At 42.5% G+C, this 22138-nt stretch overlaps 1 protein-coding gene across 1 annotated transcript in view; it reads right to left on the minus strand.

Annotated features, from left to right (window-relative positions):
• Positions 1-2523: 2523 nt before the first annotated feature.
• The window catches only part of atp1a3a (ATPase Na+/K+ transporting subunit alpha 3a), a 31920-nt gene continuing 12305 nt past the window's right edge, over positions 2524-22138 (minus strand). The window contains exons 10-21 of the mRNA XM_046843688.1: positions 11452-11696; positions 10475-10667; positions 8998-9310; positions 8192-8342; positions 7771-7939; positions 7489-7643; positions 7203-7326; positions 6383-6528; positions 4929-5059; positions 4567-4668; positions 3613-3704; positions 2524-3464 (exon numbers count right to left, since the gene is read on the minus strand). Coding sequence (XP_046699644.1) covers positions 3436-3464; positions 3613-3704; positions 4567-4668; positions 4929-5059; positions 6383-6528; positions 7203-7326; positions 7489-7643; positions 7771-7939; positions 8192-8342; positions 8998-9310; positions 10475-10667; positions 11452-11696 — 1850 coding nt within the window. The 3' untranslated portion in view covers positions 2524-3435. The remainder of the gene's footprint in view (positions 3465-3612; positions 3705-4566; positions 4669-4928; positions 5060-6382; positions 6529-7202; positions 7327-7488; positions 7644-7770; positions 7940-8191; positions 8343-8997; positions 9311-10474; positions 10668-11451; positions 11697-22138) is intronic.

Genomic DNA, 22138 nt, shown 5'->3' on the forward strand with positions numbered 1-22138 from the left:
TAGTCAGGACTTAGGAGTATTTTAAAACATGAATATCTGTACTTCTATTTAAGTAAAGGATGTGTACTTTTGCCACCTCTCAATGTTTACGAGAAAAATACATTTCAAAACAATCAATTTGATAGTTCTGTATGGAGAAACCATGAACAGTGCCCCCCAGTGGTTAATCTAAATTAGTTGCATTATTTGTTAAAAGCTGATTGGCTGAAATTGCTTATCTTTGAAATTAACTATGTTGAATAAAAATATGCTTTGAAAAAGTAATCCAATAAGTTATTTTATGCTTGAAACTGTCAAAATTATATTTAAACCATAACTGTTTCAGAATCTACAGTGCTCAGATTCAAAATAGCTTTCACAATGGAGATAAAACTTTTATTAAAGGTCTCCAGTGTACAGTAAAAATACACAGAAAGCCTGTATATATCAAATATACATTACAGGCACTGAAATTCTATTCCTTACATATTACTGTTCGTCAGAGCACAGGGTAATACAGACCTGTACTTACGTGATACAGAAGAAAAGGTCAAGAGCTTTGCTCAGCTTCAGTAATGCTAGATCCTGAACCCCTGCTCAACAACCCCAAACCTTAATCATTAAAATACTAAGTGCAAATTAGACCATTTTCTGTAGTGACTGTTTTGTTAGTGACAATTTTAGCTACTTGAGTATACCCCCCAAAAAAATAGCCAGTACATTGCAACCAAACAGCACTGTACATACATAAAAAAAGAGTTTGTTTATTTGCAGATATTATGTAAATGATAGTTAAACACTGATGTCTAACAAGTCACCATATGACACGAAACAATGGTGCAGTCTTATTTCCTTGTAAGACAATGGAAAATTGTTTGTGTTTTAGTATTATTTGATATCGTTACATAATTTTATTAAATGCCAAAAGTTAAAATTTTTAATTTACATTTTTGTGACTACAGCTTTAACTAATTCTCACATACACAATCTTTCCCCATTCTTTATGTAGTCCCCCTTTGCTGTTATAACCTTCTTTACTGTCATAAGCATAAGCATACCATGTATATACACTTTTTTTCTCATATACATTTTTATATATATTTTATATAGTTTATACTTTATTTATCTGCCTTCTTTTTCTTGGTTTATTTTTCTCCCCATCCATGTCGTACCCTGTATGTATGTGTATGTGACAAATAAAATTTGATTTAATTTAATTTTGATTTCTTCCCTTTTAAGATGTTCCACTAGATTCTTGACTGTGGACATTTATTCAGCCTCAAGTGTATTAATTAAGTCTGGGACTGATGGAGGGTGAAAAGGAATCATGTGCGGTCAGAGTTCAGGTCAGAGCTCCAAGCAGAAAACCTTGACCCATGTGAACCATATATTCACTTGCTTTGTGCACAGAAGCATGGTCATGCTAGAACAGGTTTGAGTCTACAAGTTCAAATGAAGGGAAAATGTAATTCTTTCATATCCAGAGACATCCTATACAATTGTGTGCCTCCAACATTGTTTAACAGTTTTTAGGAAGAACCAAATATAGCTGGCAAGGTTAGGTGTCCATACAGTAATTCCCCGTATTTAATAAAAAGGAAAATGTATTAACAAGGCCAACTCACCTACATTTGCAATCATTTTCTGAACTCAGGGTCATTTAAGTCTTGAGTTCACTATTATGAATAAATTGAAGACATTTTTTTAAGCCCAAAAGTGATCTCAAAGTTAAGGTTGATTTAAAATCTGAGCAATACTTAATGTTTCCATTAAAATTAATAAATTAAATTAATAAAAATGTTACTATTGCTGTATTGTGTCTGGTAGCCTTTAGTAGCATTTTACTACTCCCTTTAAAGAGCAGCTCATCTATACAGTAATATTGTTTTCCCTCAAAAGCAACCAAGAGGCCAACGCTCTACATCACACTACCACCATCACATTTCACTGTGGGTGATGTTATATTTCCACAAAAATGTTTTGTGCCAAAGGTTGAGATTTTACACATTGGTCCACTTTGTGGTGTGCCAGCTCCTTTCAAAACACACTCCTGTGCTAAGAGGTGCTTCTGTGACTCGTGCTGTACAGACCTGCTCAATAAGTTTAGGTGGATATCCTTAGACATAACCCAAAATAATAATTCCATTTTTAAGTAAGTGATATAATGGCAGAACTCAAAAACATACTATGTATACGCCCTTTGAAGAACAAACATGGCAGGTGAACATCAGACTTTTGAAATATATTTTTTATTTTAATTAAATGTTCTAGCAAATATCTTAACCTTCTGCTATCATTCTTTTCGGTTGTAAAGGAAAACATTATATGCATTAGAAGGTACACACCTTTACATATAGAACACCGTAAGATTAACACTATCATACCATAATTATCATTATTATTATAATCATGTTGTTCCAGTCCTAATTTACACGTCAACAATAACTGCATGAACTACACAGACCACTTATTGCTCCTACCTATAACTTCATAGCAATCCATTAAGATCACACACAAAAACAAATCGACACCAAACTGAAAAAAGAGAGTTTCTCCTTTTTTTATTTAATTTTTCTTGCTGCTATTTCGCAGGTAAGGTACATAGCCTTATTGATGTTTTTTTCATCTATTTTCCCCACTTATTTAAAGAATGAAACTGGATTCCTAAAACACACAAAGACTGAATTTTCTTCATTTCTTCAAAGGTAAGAAGGAGAGAAGGATAGGTGGGAAAGGTACAGCAGTATTCACAAACAGACAGACAGACGGAGGGAGGGAGAGAGGGACGTTAGGCCAGAGCAGGACAGGAGGGTTAGTTGTTTGAATGGTCTGGAGAGGATGGCAGTGGCAGTATAAGAGTAATAAAACAACAACACAGTGGCAGAAAGAAAAGCCACAGAGAGAGAGAGAGAGATAAAGAGAGAGAGAGAGAAATAGAAAGAACAGATTGGAGGAGACGTATGGGGTATAAGAGAAGAGAAATGGCCCAGAGACAAAGCTGCTGAGGAAGGACAAACGAGATCTGAGAAGAAAAATAAATGGCAGTGTGTGTGCACAGGACATTTGTGTCCTAAATTGGTCACGACTTAACTTACAACAGGAATCATCAGTGTCACTAGTATTCAGTACAACATTGATAGTGTGGAAAGATATCAATCGACAATGTGGAGAAGAGATCTGGTCACAGTATTAAACAAAAAAGTGAATGGAGAGAAAGAAGAACAACCTCATTCTCTCTATCACTGTTGGTTCTCACATCTTATTGGAATGTGTCATTTCTTTTTTATTTCTTTAAAGATAAAAGGACAGGATGTATTATGGTCTGTTTTTGCTCATTCTCTTTTAGTTGGTATGTAGAGAGAGAAAGAAAGAGAGTGACAGCGAGAGACAGAGGGAGGGTAGCTGTGCAGGCAAACAGGGACAGAATGAAAAGTACATGGAAAAAAAAGTGATAATTTAATAGTAGGTCTCCCTTTCAATCCAGCCTGCAAAACACAGACATAGAGGAAATTAAATGTTTACTATATTTATTATATCAGTGCACATCAATGTGTGTATGTGTGTGTGTGTGTGTGTGAGTGTGTCTGTATGTATGAGAATGTGTGTTTGTGTATAGGTGCTTATGTTTTATACCTCCTGGGTTTCTGCGCAAGATGAGTTTTCGAATCTCATCATAAACAAAGATGAGGAAGCTGTAAGGAAATGCACAGAACCACCAACTTGGCCTGAGAAACACAGAAAAATAGAGGTAAAGAAAAAAGACAGAGAGTAAGATAATACAAGAGTAAGATCATACATTTGCAGGATAATTCGTTGCATATACATCTTCAGGTCGACTTTATTTCACAATACCAGTACTAACAGTAATTCACAATCTCAGTGTAATGTTGGTTTGATTTATCTTGGTGAGTCGAATCTTTTTATTTTCTTCAGCAAAAAATTATTTTTTTAATTCGTCCACTGAGTCGTTCATTGACTCTTTCCAAAGGCAATTACACAATTATACCAGTAGGTGGCGCCAGAATGCAATTCCAAATTCTTTTTCATAACAACCCAACGATGACTTCATAGATATTATGACACATTCAAGAGCTGTCGCGAATGAGGATACATAGCTACAAAAAAAACCTTCAGTCATTTTTACACGTATGTAGTAGATTTTGCTAAGAACAACACATAAGATAAGGCTTATGTTTGTGCTACTCTCTTATAGAAAGAACACAGTTCCTTGTTCCTTGTTGAAGGGTTGGATAACTGAAAGAAACAGTATGAATATATATGCAAAGCTGACATGAGTGAATCAGCAGATCTTTGTTCGCACACCCAGTTTCTTCAGTTCATACAGAATTAGTCCAGCCCTCTGTCAGAGAGAGGTGTGCTCTTTTAATGGCTTCAAGCAGTCACATGCTTTTTACAGTTGGTAGCGCAGTCGTGTCATGTTGCAGAAAGAAACAAACAAAAAAAAACATTAAGGAACATTTAGTGAACAAAGCTATGCCATCAGATGAGGTTTTGTTCATAAACGTTTTATAAAAGAAAATTAAAATACGATTAATGTGTGTGTGCGTGTGTGTGTGTGCCACTAACTTTAGTGGGTACATTCTCAGGGCCACATCCATTCCTGGGCAATAGGAAAGTAATGCAGCTAAAGCTGTCTCCTCAAAAAGGCCAAATATTAGAATCTTATTCCTGTAGAACAAGAATGGAAAATAACATTAAATATAAATTGTAAAATATGCTGAAAAATAAAATTACCGTGCTTGTTACATACAAAGTACATGAGCAAAAACAGCATTAAGAAGAAGAGAAGAGAAGAATGGGGAGTGGCAGACATTAGACTTTAGATGTTTATAGAATTACACATTAGATGCTGATAATTTATTTTTTGGACAGACTGGAGAAAAGATAACGACAGTAATAGGGAGGGAAGAAGAAGATGAAGCACTGACCTCATGCCTTGCTGGAACACAGAGTTGCGACGTGTCTTGCAGATTATGACATCAGCCCACTGCACCACCACAATGCTCACAAAGAAAGCTGTATGACAGGTGAACTCCACGATCTTCCTCTGCTCATAGGTCTGAGACAAAGTGAAAGAGAGAGACCGGGGAAGAAAATAAACAAGTAGGCAAACTCTAAATGCTTAAATGCTACCATCAACTGACTAACTAGCTGAAGAAAAAAAATCTGATTCTTATCATTTAAATCATTGAAATTTATTAGTTATTAACCACTAAACCCAATAAATAAACTACCAAAGAGCGATGTTAATCTATGAGCTTGACTTCTTTAAGGAAAGCATTAGAGTCGTTTCCTACTTTTACAAATATGAGCTAATGGCTTCTTTTTCTCTATCGGGTAATAAGATATAAAAAAATACAGGAAATATCCTGTTCAGTACAGGGCAGGGCTGTATTATAAAGAACAGGTGATAACAATAAGCACAGCCATTCTGTATAGAAAGTAGTCTACAGCCATGCAATTCATTGTTGTTGCCAGCTAGTTACATTGTTTTCACTATGAAAAAGGACTTTAATAAAAAAAGTTATTTGACTTTTTATCTTTCCTATGTTACAGCAAACCTTTATCATCGAAACACTGATAAGCACTAATATTAAAAACCATCCGGCAAATTTTTTATAAATCCCTATTGTACTGCCACAACAGCTCTAAGCCATTGAGGCATGGATGGACTCCACAAGACCTCTGAAGGCATGCTGTGGTATGCAGTGAAACCTCAATCGGTAGGTTTTGTTTGTCCAGCAAAACCCACTGATGCTTGATCAGATTGAGTTCTGGTGGCAAGTGCAGAGAAGGGACATGGGTTATATCGGTAGGAGAAGGGTGAAAATGGAGCCGCCAGGAAGGAGGAAAAGAGAAAGACCAAAGAGGAGGTTTATGGATGTGGTGTGGGAAGACATGCAGGTAGCTAGTTTGAAAGAGGCAGATGTAGAGGACAGGGGGGGTATGGAGACGGATGATCTGCTGTGGCGACCCCTAATGGGAGCAGCCGAAACAAGAAGAAGAAGATATTCTATTTTTTATTTCATGTTTAAATGTTGGACAGTCGTATAATGCATTTCCCTGCATGTTGTACTCTGTACGTATGTGTACAAATAAAACTTGAATTTGATATATGGCCCATAGCTAAAGAGGGTTTCCAAAAAGTGACAACATTTAAATACTTTCTTAATCCATGGTATGCTATTGTTGACAAAAATGTTACTGCATAAAACAAAATTCCATAACTAATCAATTAAAAAAGATTTTCAGACCTCATAATGCAATTTTTGTCCTGTGAATAAATGACTGAATTAAAAGACTAGACTACTCGTCTCAAATAGTCAACCTCATTAACTTTTTACACGAGTTTAGTGTCTTCAGTGTTATATTGATTACAAACCCATTGTTGACCGTAGCTGTCCTCCAGGTCATTGTTGGACCGATCATCCCAGTTGAGCCGAATTCCCACCAGCACGGATGGCAAGAACCCATTCTCAGCCATGATCACGAAGTATGCAAAGAATCCTCCAAGAGCTTGAATCATCCCTATACAGTGCAAGTGAGAGAGATTATTGAATTAGTATGAAGTTTCAATATTTTAGAATGGACATCTAAAGCTACATCAATCCTGAAATGGATACATTTGCTAATATGTTTTGTTTTCCTGTCGCACAGAGATAGCATTCTTGTGCAGTAAAAACTGAGCTTTTCTAAAAAGCTCTTAGTGATCATCCTGAACATCATTTTCTGAACATTGCTGCATGGAATGGCTGAATGAAATAGTATGTACGCACAGTATAAGGAAGTGAGCTTTTCAAGCGTTACTTTTTGTAAAATGTTTAAAATATTCAATGTAGATGGAGAGGTGTGTAAAAGAAAAACTCAATTTTCAGATCGATCTGGATTAATGTGGGCATAGCCTTAGATATTTATTTATATAAAAGCAGAAAAACACCTCTTTTATGTTTTGCATTATTATTTTTAGCAGCTTGATATTTTTAAAAGCAATTGCCATTTCAGTGGCAGAACCAGGATTACAGCAAGAGTTGATTTAATTATAGGCTGTAATATTGGCTTAGTGAGTGTAATGTAGTGTACTGCAGTATAGCCTAGTCGTGTGTGGGGGAGTGTAGTGTGATTTAGTGTAGGTAACTATAGTGAAGCTGTGTGTGATGTAGTTGTGTGTGGTGTAGTGTAGTGTGGTGTGGCTGTGTGCTAACCGATCTGTCCATAGGCAATGCTGATGAGACGCTCATTAACCAGCTTGTCTCTCAGAGGGTTACGGGGCTGGCGCTTCATGATGTCGCTCTCTGCTGCTTCATAAGCCAGGGAGATGGCAGGAACCTGTAAAAGAGCACACAGACTGTGATGGTGTGTTGTGTGCAAAGTAAACAAAACTGAACTGGGACTAGGGTGTGCCTGGTGTATTTATTACTATGTGTGTGTGTTTGTGTGTGCACAATAGCATGTGTGTGTAATCACTGTGGATGTATGTGTGTTTCTTACCATGTCAGTACCGAGGTCAATGCAAAGAATGGTGATGGTCCCAAGAGGAAGAGGAATGTTAACCAAAATGAAGAACAGAAAAGGAGTGATTTCCGGAATGTTGCTTGTTAAGGTGTAAGCAATTGATTTCTTTAGGTTGTCAAAGATCAGACGCCCTGCACACATGAAAAACAAATAAAAACACAAACACTTTAATTAATCATATTTTTTAGACTTTCAGGATCACAGTAAATTTGTATTAAAATTGTAATATCCCCTCTCTCTCTCCCTTCTTTTTCTTACCCTCTTCCACACCAGTGACTATAGAGGCAAAGTTGTCATCTAGCAAGATCATGTCAGCTGCCTGTTTGGAAACATCTGAGCCTGAGATCCCCATGGCCACGCCAATGTCTGCCTTCTTCAGAGCAGGAGAGTCATTTACACCATCACCAGTCACAGCCACAATTGCACCCTGAGATATACAGAAATGTGTTGATACACACAGGGAAATCAATGGGCCAGGAAAAATGGAATGCATTTTTACTGACACTAAAGTGGACTGAAAGTATTAGTTTATTTTATATTAAATTAAGCTTCTTGTTCATATTTATAACTAAAAGCACGTATGAGAATTGTAAAGAATCATGTAAAAACAGATGAATATGTAGACTATAATTGAAAATGAGCCTATACTGGAACGTTATAGGTAGTTCTCTTAATTGACCTGTCTCTGGCAGCCCTCCACAATAATAAGCTTCTGTTGTGGTGAAGTCCTGGCAAACACAATCTCTGTGTGGTTCTTCAGAATATCATCCATCTGCTCTTGGCTCAGATCTTTCAGATCGGTGCCATGGATCACACATGCTTTTGCATCCCTGATAAATAGCAAGGCACAAATCAGAGTCAGTGTATTAGATTGTTGTTTCATGTTTTTTTTTATCCAACCTACAAGATTACATAACTTTGCTATCCTCCTAAGTCTACTTGCTTATTGACATTGTGAGGAGGATTCTGTTCTATTTGTAGAGACAATGTAAACACATTGGTGTAAGTATATAATGACCTGGGTGTGTTTCAATCAGCTCCATAGTTCAGAAATCATTCAGTAGATTTAAATCGGAAAAAACATTTACTTCTTACTGAAAATAATAGGATTTCTGGAGAGTATACACATCCTAAAGTCTTAAAAGTACTGTTTTTGCTGATCTCAAGTTATCCTGCAATGACTGCAAGTTTAATATTTAAGGGTCTATACACAAATTATGAATTTTATTTCTTTAACTGCTGTTTTTATTTTTCATGGATTTGTTCCTGCACATATGCCTAAGATCTTGTATAAAATATTTTTCTGGATCATCCTAGCTAGAACTAAATGCTATGAGTAGCTGTTTAGAAACAGACTGATTCCTCATATGTGTAAAAACACAGAAAACATCTACAGCTATAATGTGAGGCTCTATGTCTCATTTCTTAGTAAATTTGGTGTACTTTTGTGCATATGCTATACAAACTATGTGAAGTGTACATTACCTGGGGTTAACCTGGCTAACGGGAATATTAAGACGAGCAGCGATATCCTCCACTGTCTCGGTGCCTTCAGAGATGATACCTACTCCCTTGGCAATGGCCTTGGCTGTGATTGGGTGGTCTCCTGTCACCATGATGACCTTGATGCCAGCTGATCTGCATTTGCCCACAGCATCAGGCACTGCAGCACGTGGAGGGTCGATCATAGACATTAGACCCACAAAGCAAAGATTATCTGTCTTGAAGTTCACATCATCTGTGTCAAAAGCGAACCCTTTAGGGTACTCATCCTCAGGCAAAAACAAATGGCAGAAACCTGTACAGAAAACAACAAAAATAAAGACAGAATCTTTTCAGTACAAGGCTCTCCCAATGAATCTCCTTTCAGGCATGCACTGTTCTAAAGGAACTCAACTGGCGTTAATAAATATGTTGAAACCATGGAATGATTTACACAACAATCAATCAAGACATCATCTAGTACATTTTCAGAGCCCGAATACTTTCAATGTTTAAAATACAATGCTGTATTAGAAAAGGGGATAATATCCATGTGGTGGCAGAGGGTGAGCATCAGAGAGAAGATTAAACCAGCAGGCACCAAGTGATTGCTTACATCTGTGTGTTATTACCTGCAACCTATTTACTGTATAGAATTGCTTTTCCTTGTAGTAACAAAACTAAGCTAACACAACACACACACACACACACACACACACACACACATTGCTCTGCCTTTTGGTTTTGTCTATTTTTGTTTATGAGGTCTTTCAATAGATACAAGAAACCGGAATTAAAGTAAGAGTCTCATTTACACACGCACACACACACACACACACACACACACACACACACACACACACACACACAATAAATACAACAAAATAAAATGATATGACTAGCATGAAAACTGGTCTTTTCTAAATATAATAATAAACGTTAATCCACTGTGTTGGTTTTTGTTCATTTTGCTCGCTTGGGGGTTTTAATTTAGGGATAATTTATTATGTGTTACTGGTCGGAGCAGCCCCTTTAAGAAAGGTAGTGGATGTAGGTAAGACATGTGACCGAGGCAAGCAACTGAACATGAATCAAGAGATGTGGCGGAGAGAATCTGGTAATTTTCCAAAATAAAACATAGTTCAGAATCAGATTATAAATAAAAAATAAATAATGTAAGTTATGTATTCTTTCTGTGTGGCCTGGTACTAATTGACCCACGGTCCACCACCTGGGGGTTGGGGACCACTGATTTAGATGCCCCTCAATGTTTCTGTCAGTAAAACTAAAACGAGAATTAGGGATCTCACCATTGTGCCGTTATTTTTGTGGATGTCTGTTTTATATCACTGAGGTGTAAAACTTTCTCAATTCTCTTTGATTTAGACAAATCATATCATTCTGAATTGTGGGCTTTGGTATTACTATGTAAGTGTTCCTTATACGAATTTTCTTGATGTTCTAATAATCTCTTACTTACCCAGGACTCTCTCTCCTAATCCTCCCAACTCCAAATAGGCATTTTGGAACGACTCCTTCATCTCCTCATCCATAGGCTGCTCTTTACCCTGTACCATGATGGTGGAACAACGTTCCAGAATACGCTCTGGTGCTCCCTTCATCACCAACAGGTAGGGTTTATCATCTGAGTCTTCTGTCTCATGCACTGAAAGCTGGAAAAGGAATAAACATGCATCATAGATTTGATTCCCATATATATTGACACCCTCCACACAATTCTCCATATGTTTCTGCGTTTATGGGGTAAAAATATGACAATAGTGGGATTGTCTATCTTTCAGCATAATATATAACGTAAACTTGTGACTGTCCCCTTGGGGACAAAATCTATGATAGACTAGACATGAACTGGAGAATCCAAATAAAGTAAAATTTGAAAAAGCTGATTTTGTAGCATGTGAAAATACATTAAAAATAAAATAAAATAAAAAATAATAATAATAATAAAAAAAACATTTTCTAAATTTCCCATTTTGTCCCTTATATGTGACAAATAAAGAGTTATTTTAAACTTTAATAGTTTAGCATTGGCATTGCTTCTGCCACCTTCTTGCTCATAACCAGTATGACATTAATGCTTTTAATCTGTCATTAAGATAAAACTAGTGAATAGGGAAAAAATGTCAAAATCATACATGTACCACAGTTACTGTAAATTATTCAAAAATGTTAAATTGCTCTATCATCTAATATTTTATATATAGTGTGATGTGATTTAAATGGAGGGTTTTATACTATTCAACAAAATGAAATTTATTCTTACAAAGCTATTCATTTAAAGAAATGAGAAGGACAATATACACACAAATATACATTTACGTTCACTGCCTTCAATTAGTAAACATTTTTGGGGATTTCAGTTTATTGAATAGCCTCAATTCCCCAAAAATTGGTATGACAGTAAACTTGCATCAAAATGTATTTCACCCTACTTACCTGGTACTTGTTGGTCGAGTTAAAAGGAATCTCAGCCACCTTCTTGTTCTTGTCCCTCATGGCTTTGACTGAGCCGCAGGAAAGCTCGATACACTTTAACAGAGCCGATTCAGAGGCATCACCGGCGACATCCCGCTTAAGAATAGGTAGAGATTCCTGACCTGCCTTAAACACTGCCCTGTTACAGAGCACTGCCACCCGAGCCAGTGACACCCACGTCACAGAGGTCTTATCAAAGGATGTTCCTAAAAAATAATGGTATTCAGATATAAGCCGATATATTAAACTTAATGTGTTGATGTAAAAAGCAATTCTGTTCTCCAATGTAATCTCTTTTGTATCATGATTACAGTCCTCTGAACAACCTCAGATGAACAACACATAACATATTACATTGTGTCATTACTTGTTTTTACAAAGATCAAACTCAAATGGACAAACAATTAATGATTTAATAGCTTTTAGAACCATTTTTATAAGCTATAACTTTAAGTAATCAATGTGTGCATGACATTATCTGTCTTTTACACAATTGAGAAGGAATTTTAGCTGACTCTACATACAATGTAGACATCTTTACAATGTTGCTTCAGTTCATTGAGGTTTGTGGGCATTTGTTTATGCACAGCGCCCATCACAGCAATTCAAATGGGTAGGACTTTGACTGGGAAATCACAACACCTTGATTCTTTTCTTTTTCAGCTATTCTGTTGTAGATTTGCTGGTGTGCTTGGGATAATTGTCGTGCTTCATGAACACATTTTGGCCAACCTTTAGCTGATGTATTTTCTCCCTGGAGTTGTGTTAACATAGCTTAATGCTCCAAAAAAGCAAACTGCTAAAGTTTGGGCTTTTAAAGAGGTAATCACACTTGCTGATAATAAATTAATCAAATGCATTTCATTAGTAGCACCATAATATGTCATGTGCTGTTGTTCTTCTGAGGGAGTTATTTACTTGTAAGGATGGTCAGATCACTTTATTATCCCAGACCCTGAGAACTGCCATGCAACAAAACAATACAATTTCTAATCTGAGGAGAGGATCTCTTTAATCTCAGGAGAGAAAGCCATCTGTTCAGCTGGCCGCTCACCCATCCTTGAGCCTCCTCTTCCTCTCCTGGGGAGATGGCTGGGTCATGGAAAGGTGACTTAGAAGTTCCCGGAATTTAAGCTACTGTAATAATTACATTTTAGGAATGTATGCATTTTACCTACACATGTTTGGTATTATTTATAGGTCTAAGTAAGATTGGAAATATGATCTCAGTCCCATATCAGTAGAACAGACCTCAGGTTTGGAAAATTCTGTCCTACTGACATAAGAATTGCCCCAAAGAAGATCCTTAACAGGTGTTGGTTTTACACTAGGTGACATTTGTTTTTTAGGTCACCTCCTGTTCCAAAAAAGGGTATGCAAAGCATTCCCACACAGGCTCGGTGTGTCTCTAATGCCAGGTACAGTGACTCTACAGTAACAATTCTTGCGTAAACTGCAAATCATTTATATCTAGTTGATTATGCAGTCTGGTGTTACCGCAAACCTATGACCAGGATAGTATATACTAAAAACTCATGAACGGATTGAGCATAGAGCACAATGTCTGGGACCTTCTGATTTCTGACTATCACTGACATAGCAAGTTATAACTAAGTGGCTAAATACATTATTCTTTATGCATGAGCAAGCATTAAGCGGCCTACTTAAAGAATATTAGTTTACCGTTATATATCCTCTGACTAAGTTAATGTGCCTCCGTGAGCAGGTATTGTTAGCACAAGACTCTAAGTGACTCCTATCTATTAAAATTAAGGAGAAAATACAACCAATAAGGTGATCATCTTGAATGAAATATATTCAAATTAAATCTTTATTATATTTGGAGTCAGATTAGAGGTTAAGAATTGGATTGATGCAACAAATTGATATCCATTTTAGTAATCTTTTACAGCAGCGCAAGAAAGACTAACACGCAGCATACCTTCACCCACACCAGTGGATTCCGTCGTTGAGCCATTGGTGGGGGCACCCTACATAATTAATTGTAAGACCTGCTCAAGATGAGGTAATCTTTAACAATATAAACTATAACAATAGAATCGAAAGTACAAACACACACACACGTGCACGCGCACACACACACACACACACACACACACACACACACACACGCACACACACACACACACACACACACACACACACACACACACATATATATATATATTAGGGGCTGTCAAAATTAACGTGTCAATAACACGTTGTCAGGGATTCCCCTGCCACGCCCCCCTCGGCCGCTGTCAGAGATGCACCCTGCCACGCCTTCCTCGGCCGCTGTCAGAGATGCACCCTGCCACGCCCCCTCAGTAGCTCTCACGGTGCCTCATTATCCCGTGCCTGCCCGATCACCGACAGCTGTGACTCGTTAGGATTCAGACTATATAGACTCATGTTCTCGAGTCACAGGCTGTCGGTTCTTGTATTGTCATGCTGGTGATACCGTGGCTGCTCGACCGCCAGCATTCCCCGCTGGTTCCGTTTTCCCATGGATTACTCTTAGCCGCTGCCGTTTACTTTCGTTTCGGACTCCAGGTTTTGGTTTGGATTGCTCGTCTCGGCGGACATTCTTTGTTTGTTTTCTCGCCTCGGCAGCAGTGAGTGTTTTGCTTGTTGAACTGTTTTGTTTGAAATAAATCGACTATGATTGACTTGCTTCCGCTTCGCGTCCTGTTCGTCAGCCTGACAGAAGAACCGACCAAAACCGGCGGAATCGCCCTCCGCGATTTCGCCGCGATGGAGCGGCAGCGAACCCCGCCTCGGATTTTCGCGGGAATTCAAGCTGCTTCTCGGCTCAAAGCCACAGAAGCCGGAGCATGAAAGCGCAGCCGCCACGCCTCGCGAGCGCGAGGAGTTCGGCTCGCTTCTCCGGGAAAGGAGAAGAATTGGGCGGGTTTCTGAGGAACATCGGCGAGTATGTGGAGGAAAATTCTTCCCAGTTTTCCTCCGAAAGAGCCAAGATCGCCTTCTGCGTCTCTCTCCTGTCTGGTGATGCTCTCTAAAACCAGCAGGATATGGAGCGCCAATGGGGGCAATTTCGGCTCACTCGCCGAATTTTGCGAGCTTCTTCTTGGGATGTGTGGGATGGAGGTGGCGGATCTCCACGACAGTCCCTTTGAGGAGGAAGGAGCTTCGTTCCGTGGTTCTTCAGAGCGCGCGGCTCCGTACCAGGACTCTCCAAGGTGCTCGGCTTCATTTCGTGGTTCTTCAGAGCGGGGCCCGCTCCAGGATTCTCCGAGGTGCTCGGCTCGCTCCACGGTGCTTCAGAGCGCGCAGTCTGCTCCAGGATTCTCACTGGTGCTCGGTTCCATCCCTGGGCATCCAAGAACGCGAGGCTCAGTTCCTGGGTTTCCACGGACACATGGCCCTGCCCTGGTCAGTACAAGCGCTGCTGTGTTCCGGGGTTCTCGTGGACGCTCTGCACCATCTCCGAGCGTCTGCGAGCGCGCCCTGGCATCCCAGCATTCCCATGAGCTGTCCGTGCCGCCACAGAACATCTACAAGCGTGCTGCCCTGTTTCGAGGTTCCCGTGGGCGTGCCTCTCCGCCACAGTGTCTCCAGGAGCGCGCCTCTACGTCACAGACCCGTCACGAGAGCGCCGAGCTGCCACAGACCCGTCACGAGCGCGCCTCTACGCCACAGTGTCTCCACGAGCGCGCCTCTACGCCACAGTGTCTCCACGAGCGCGCCTCTACGCCACAGTGTTTCCACGAGAGCCGAGGCGCCACAGACCCGTCCACGAGAGCCGAGGCGCCACAGACCCGTCACGAGAGCCGAGGCGCCACAAACCCGTCACGAGAGAGCCGGGCCGCCACAGACTCGTCACGAGAGAGCCGGGCCGCCACAGACCCGTCACGAGAGAGCCGAGGCGCCACAGACCCGTCACGAGAGAGCCGGGCCGCCACAGACCCGTCACGAGAGAGCCGAGGCGCCACAGAGTCGTCACGAGAGCGCCGGGCCGCCACAGAGTCGCCACGAGAGCGCCGGGCCGCCACAGAGTCGCCACGAGGCGCCGGGCCGCCACAGAGTCGCCACGAGAGCGCCGGGCCGCCACAGACCCGCCACGAGCGCCGGGCCGCCACAGACTCGTCACGAGAGAGCCGGGCCGCCACAGAGTCGCCACGAGCGCCGGGCCGCCACAGACCCGCCACGAGAGAGCCGGGCCGCCACAGAGTCGTCACGAGCGCCGGGCCGCCTCAGAGTCGCCACGAGAGGGGTCGCCGTACCGCCGCCTGGCCGCGAAAGGGACGTCTTACAGCCGATTGGCCGCAAAGAAGACGACGGCTCGCCTCGGCTCCACAGAAGGCGAAGGCTCGCCCCCAAGTTCTCCTCAGGGCGAAGGCTCGCCCCCAAGTTCTCCTCAGGGCGAAGGCTCGCCCCCAAGTTCTCCTCAGGGCGAAGGCTCGCCCCCAAGTCTCCCTCAGGGCGAAGGCTCGCCCCCAAGTCTCCCTCAGGGCGACGGCTCGCCTCCAGGTTCCCCGCAGGGCGACGGCTCGCCTCCAGGTTCCCCGCAGGGCGACGTCGGGCCTCCAGGTTCCCCGCAGGGCGACGGATCGCCTCCAGGTCCTCTTCAGGTCGACGTCGGGCCTCCAGGTTCCCCGCAGGGCGACGTCGGGCCTCCAGGGTCCCCGCAGAGCAACGTGGGACCTCCAGGTCCCCCTAACGCCGGCAGAGCTCTCCAGAGGCCCTCCAAAGGTTTCGTTCCGGTTCAAAGTCCGAGCTCTCCAGAGGCCCTCCGAGGGGGTCCTTCCGGGTCAACGCCAGAGCGCTCCAGCGGCCCTCCGAGGGTGTCGTTCCGGATCAACGTCAAGGCTCTCCAGACGTTGCGGTTCAACGTCCTGCCGAGGGTGCCTCTGTGTTCCTGGTCTCCGTGGAGGACGTCTCTCCGCTCCAGGTCTCCAGGGAGGTTGTCTCTCCGCCTCCTGTCTCCGCCGAGGCGTCGCTCGGCCTCCTGTCTCCGCCGAGGGCGCCGCCGGCCTCCTGTCTCCGCCGAGGCGCCGCCGCCTCCTGTCTCCGCCGAGGCGCCGCCGCCTCCTGTCTCCGCCGAGGGCGCCGCCGCCCCTGGTCTCCGCCGTGGACGCCGCCGCCCCTGGTCTCCGCCGTGGACGCCGCCGCCCCTGGTCTCCGCCAAGGGCTTGGCTCAGCTTCCGGTCTTTTCAAGGGTCGCTGGCCCGTTCCTGATCCCGGCCAAGAAGGCTGCTGTGCCCTGGGCCCCTTCCGATCCTCCCCTGCTCTGCTGCGATGCTCACAGGGCCTCCTTTGTCCCGGGTCGGTTGGGAGGCCTTCCTCAGAGTGCCCGCCCGCCTGGCGTTGGTGGGTTTTGGGGCGTCGGGTGCCGCCCCTGGAGGGGGGGGTACTGTCAGGGATTCCCCTGCCACGCCCCCCTCGGCCGCTGTCAGAGATGCACCCTGCCACGCCTTCCTCGGCCACTGTCAGAGATGCACCCTGCCACGCCTCAGTAGCTCTCACGGTGCCTCATTATCCCGTGCCTGCCCGATCACCGACAGCTGTGACTCGTTAGGATTCAGACTATATAGACTCATGTTCTCGAGTCACAGGCTGTCGGTTCTTGTATTGTCATGCTGGTGATACCCGTGGCTGCTCGACCGCCAGCATTCCCCGCTGGTTCCGTTTTCCCCATGGATTACTCTTAGCCGCTGCCGTTTACTTTCGTTTCGGACTCCAGGTTTTGGTTTGGATTGCTCGTCTCGAGCGGACATTCTTTGTTTGTTTTCTCGCCTCGGCAGCAGTGAGTGTTTTGTTTTTTGAACTGTTTTGTTTGAAATAAATCGACTATGATTGACTTGCTTCCGCTTCCGCGTCCTGTTCGTCAGCCTGACACACGTTAACACAAATTCATTTTAACGGCACTGATTTTATTAACGCACTAATGAAATTAAAACCTGCAATGCAACACACATTTATTCACAAGGTAATTTCCTTACTCAGATATATAAAAAAATCAACTCCACTGAAAAATAATTTAGAAACATTTGTTTACCTAATGCACAAAGTCTCAAATCAAGCACAAAATTGCACCATTAAGCACACATATGGTAATTAAAACTGCTGGTAAATTTTATTTTGCTCGACCTCAGTACAGCTTTTGACATCATTGATCATACTTTCCTGCTTGCTAGACTAGGTAACGTTGTTGGAATAAAGGGAACAGCTCTCACCTGTCTTAGGTCTTATTTGACTGATCGCTATCAGTTTGTTGATTTAAATGGTGAGTTCTCCACATTCTCTGAGGTAAAATTTAGTGTTCCGCAAACATCTGTGTTAGGCCCACTGCTTTTCTTTTTATATATGCTGCCTCTGGGTAAAATTATAGATAAACATGGTATTCGCTTCCATTGCTTTGCTAATGATACAAATTTTACGATTATGTAGCATCTCTGGATGGTGTTTCTGTCTCAGTGTTTATAGCAGTCAAAGACCTTGGTGTGATTATTGACCCTAGTCTTTCCTTTGAGTCCATGTGGATACTATTATCAGGATCGCCTTCTTTCACCTTAGAAATATGGCAAAAATTACGTCATTACAGTACGCAGAAAAACTAGTTCATGCTTTTGTTATATCTAGACTACTGTAATGCCTTACTGTCTGGGTGTTCAAGTGAGTGCATAAATAAGCTTCAGTTAGTTCAGCATGCAACAGCAAGAGTCTTTACCAGATCTAGAAAATACGACCACAGGAGTGATGTATAAAGCACTTAAGGGTCTCGTGGCACAGTATCTGAGTGAGCTTCTGTAACAATATGATCCTCCATGCCTACTTAGATCAAAAGGTGCAGGCTATTTGTTAGTACCTTAAATAATTAAGACTACAGCAGGGGACAGATCTTTCTCTTATAAAGCCACACAGTTATGGAACAGCCTTCCAATCAGTGTTCGAGACTCAGACACTCTTTCACTGTTCAAGTCGAGGCCGAAAACATATTTATTTATTCAAGTCTTTTATCAGTAGATTTTTCTTAGGTAAAAGAGCAGATCTGGAGGGATCATGGATATGAAGTGTTCGGTGAACTGGTTAATTTGTATGCTGTCGTCCCCTCACTCACACACGTTCACTCAGGGTTGTTGACAGTGGTGTGGTCTGTGTTACCTTCTGGCTCTACATTTTAGTTATGCTGCCATAGCGAGTCTAGGGTTAGGGTTAGGGTTAGTCCAAGAATGGGTACATACTCATTATAGTGGACTACACTGAGATAGCCCACAACGGGGAACATCGCTAAGGAACTAATGCTTCTCTTTAGCCGAGTGGGAATCCTGAAAGACCTGCTTACTGACCAATGTACAACCTTTGTATCAAAGTTAATGGCTTATCTCTGATTGTTGCAGGTAAAACATGTTAGGACGTCGGTATACCACCCGCAGACAGACGGACTTGTGGAGCGGTTCAACCAGACACTGAAGCAAATGCTCTGACGGGTGATTGACAAGGAGGGGAGAAACTGGGACCGCCTACTCATGTTTGTATTATTTGCTGTAAGGGAGACTCCACAGGTATCGACAGGATTCACACCCTTTGAGCTCCTGTTTGGTAGGAGGCCTTAGGGACTGTTGGACGTGGCCAAAAAACCGTGGAAGGAACAGCCTTCACCAAACCGATCACTGATCGAGTACGTCTAAGAGATGCAGGGTCACATTAGAAGGTAGCACCGATTGTAAAGGAACATATGAAAGAGGTGCAGGCCGAGCAACGAAGAACATATAACCCGCAAGCTCAACCAAAGGAGATCGAGTCCTGCTGCTGGTCCCAAGCACGACCTGTCAGTTCCTAGCCCGCTGGCCGGGCCCGTTCACAGTCCTCGAGAAAGTCGGCCCAGTGAACTACCGCCTGCAACAGCCGGGTAAGAGAAAAAACACACAAGTGTACCACATTAACCTCTTGAAAAAGTGGATCGAGACAAACCCAGCAGTGTCAGCTCTCTGCATCCCCCACAAATTCACTAGGGTGTGCCTTGGTCAAAAAGTGGGAGGAGTAAACATCTACACAGCGACCTGACTGAGTTGGTGGACCAGTTTGCGGACATTTTCTCTGCAACACCAGGTATGACCCACCTGGTACAGCACGAGATAAGGATGCCGCCAGGGGTGGTAGTCCGTCAGCGTCCCTAGAGGGTCCTGGATCGCCAGCCACCTTCCAGTGGCTCATGGACATAGTCCTGCACTCACATCAGCACTTTGCGGCTGCCTACATTGACGACGTGGTCATCCACTCCAGAACATGGACAGACCACCTACACCATCTGGGTGAGGTGCTGGGAGAGCTCAGGAATGCCGGTTTGACGGCGAACCCACGGAAGTGCCACCTGGGGCTGACCGAAGCACAGTACCTGGGGTACTGTATTGGGAGAGGCTTGTTGAAACTGCAGGAAAAGAAAATAGAGGCGGTAAAGGAATACACCCGCCCCATGTCCAAAAGACAGGTATGTGCTTTCTTAGGCTTGGCAAGTTTCTCTCTATTTTTCCTTATAGGAAGCAGCGATGGCAGCTGCAGCGGAGAGTGGTACAGCAGCGGCCACAAGCTCCTTATTTGTTGAGGTTCCCGAGCACCCGCCTGTACAGACAGGACTGGGTCTCAGCCTTCCTCGGCCCGGTCGTGGCACCGATCAACTTGGACCAGGAGTGGTGCTACCCTAACGAGCCTCCAAGCTCCAGCAGACTAAAAAGAATTATCTTGAACGGCTTCACTTCTCCCTTTCCTCAATCACTCCTGTACACTATGAATAAATACCATGTAAACTATTTTAATCCGCTCTCCTGGTGCATGTGTTTAACCCGTCGCGCGAGCAAGTCACTACAAATTTTTTTTTAAATAATATATATACGTACGTGTACGTGTGTGTGTGTGTGTGTGTGTGTGTGTATAATATATATATATATATATATATATATATATATATATATATATATATATATATATATATATATATATATACATTATACATATATATATATATATATATCGAAAAATTTAAATAATAAAAGAAATATCACATGCACTTTATTTAGACCCTTTGCAAAAAAACTTGAAAATTTGCTCCGGTGCCTTCAAAGTATTATGATAGATTGTTGCAAGGCACAAATCTGGGAAAGGGTACAGAAAAATTCAGCTGCATCGAAGATTTCTAAGCGCACAGTGGCTTGAATAATTTTGAAATGGAACAAGTGAGGCACAACCAGGACTCCTTCAAGAGCTGTTCGCCCGGCCATACTAAGCAACAAGGGAAGAACTGCCTTAGTAAGAGAAGTCACCAGGAACCTGATGTTCATTCTGACTGAGCTCTGTAAATCCTGTGTGAAAATAGGACTAATTTCCAGCAAGACAACCTGATGAATCCAACACTTAAATTTTAGGCCTCTAAAGGTAATGTCTGGAAGAAACCAGGCACTTATTACCTACCCATCCCATAAGTGAAGACTTAATCCTGCGGGAGTGTTTTTCCTGCAGCAGGCACTTGGCAACTCTTCTTCTTTCGGCTGCTCCCATTAGGGGTCGCTACAGCAGATCATCCATCTCCATACCCCCCTGCCCTCTACACAATGGCGGGCCAAGCATTTGGTACCTGGGCCTTTAGTAAAGACTTACCCTACTTAATTCATCTCTTGATACCACCACTATCACACTGCAATTATAGAAACCATCACTACTATACACAAATGCAATATAACAACGTGTAGCATTAAAGAGAGAGAGAGGCATTTCACATGTGGAGGGTGAATACCATTTTACTAAAGCAAGAAACCCAGTTAAGACAACTCCAAACCTCTACACTACAACCACAACTGTGCTACCTACAACATTTGGAGCAGTTCAGAATAAATTTTTTTTAATAACATGACAAAAACATAAAAATGTTAATAAAATACAACCTACTCACCAGAGGTGCAGACTCATAATTTGCACCGCTCCCCAGCCAGTGGTACCGCTCATATTCACTGGTCTGGAAGTGGTGAACAAACCCTTTTCCGGGCTGAGACACGCTAGCTAGCTTCGGGGTTAGCCAAACTCTCCTCACGATGTCTAGCTTTCTTGAAAATGTATTTTTAAGATTGTCCGAGACCAAATCAATTTCTCTTCCTTCGTAGGCATAAAAAAGTCGAACTCAGACGTATTAATGTGTGCAGCGCTTTACAGACGTGTTTTGCCAGCCGAACTTGGCTGTAACAGTTTCCCTCTGACCAATCAATCAGAGGACGGAAAAATGCTGCCGAATTTTTAATCGGATTGGTTAAAGTAACAGACCCATTGATAATATTCTCTATGGTAAAAAAACCAGCAGTACTGACTTTGAAGGCCCTGGGCAGATTAGTTCAACATGGCAGCACATAGAGGCTGAAATCTGATTGGACATACACGTACTGGAAGAAGTGCAACCAAGAGAAACGCTATGAAATGAAGAGAATAAACTGTTGGGAATAAATTAATAAAATTTTTTGGAACAAATATTAGAATTTAGGTTGTAAATGTAGGTCAGTGCTTCTGATAGTGTTTAGGCCAGCAGAGAAGGCTTTGCTGGCCCTGACATCTGCCTCTTTCAAACCAACTACCTGCATGTCTTTCCTTTACCACATTCATAACGCTCCTGCTTGGCCCCTACTGAAATATTACTGTGTCCTTC

The sequence above is a fragment of the Silurus meridionalis genome, chromosome 29 (assembly GCF_014805685.1).
Source record: "Silurus meridionalis isolate SWU-2019-XX chromosome 29, ASM1480568v1, whole genome shotgun sequence".
In the NCBI taxonomy this organism is placed as follows: Eukaryota; Metazoa; Chordata; class Actinopteri; order Siluriformes; family Siluridae; genus Silurus; species Silurus meridionalis.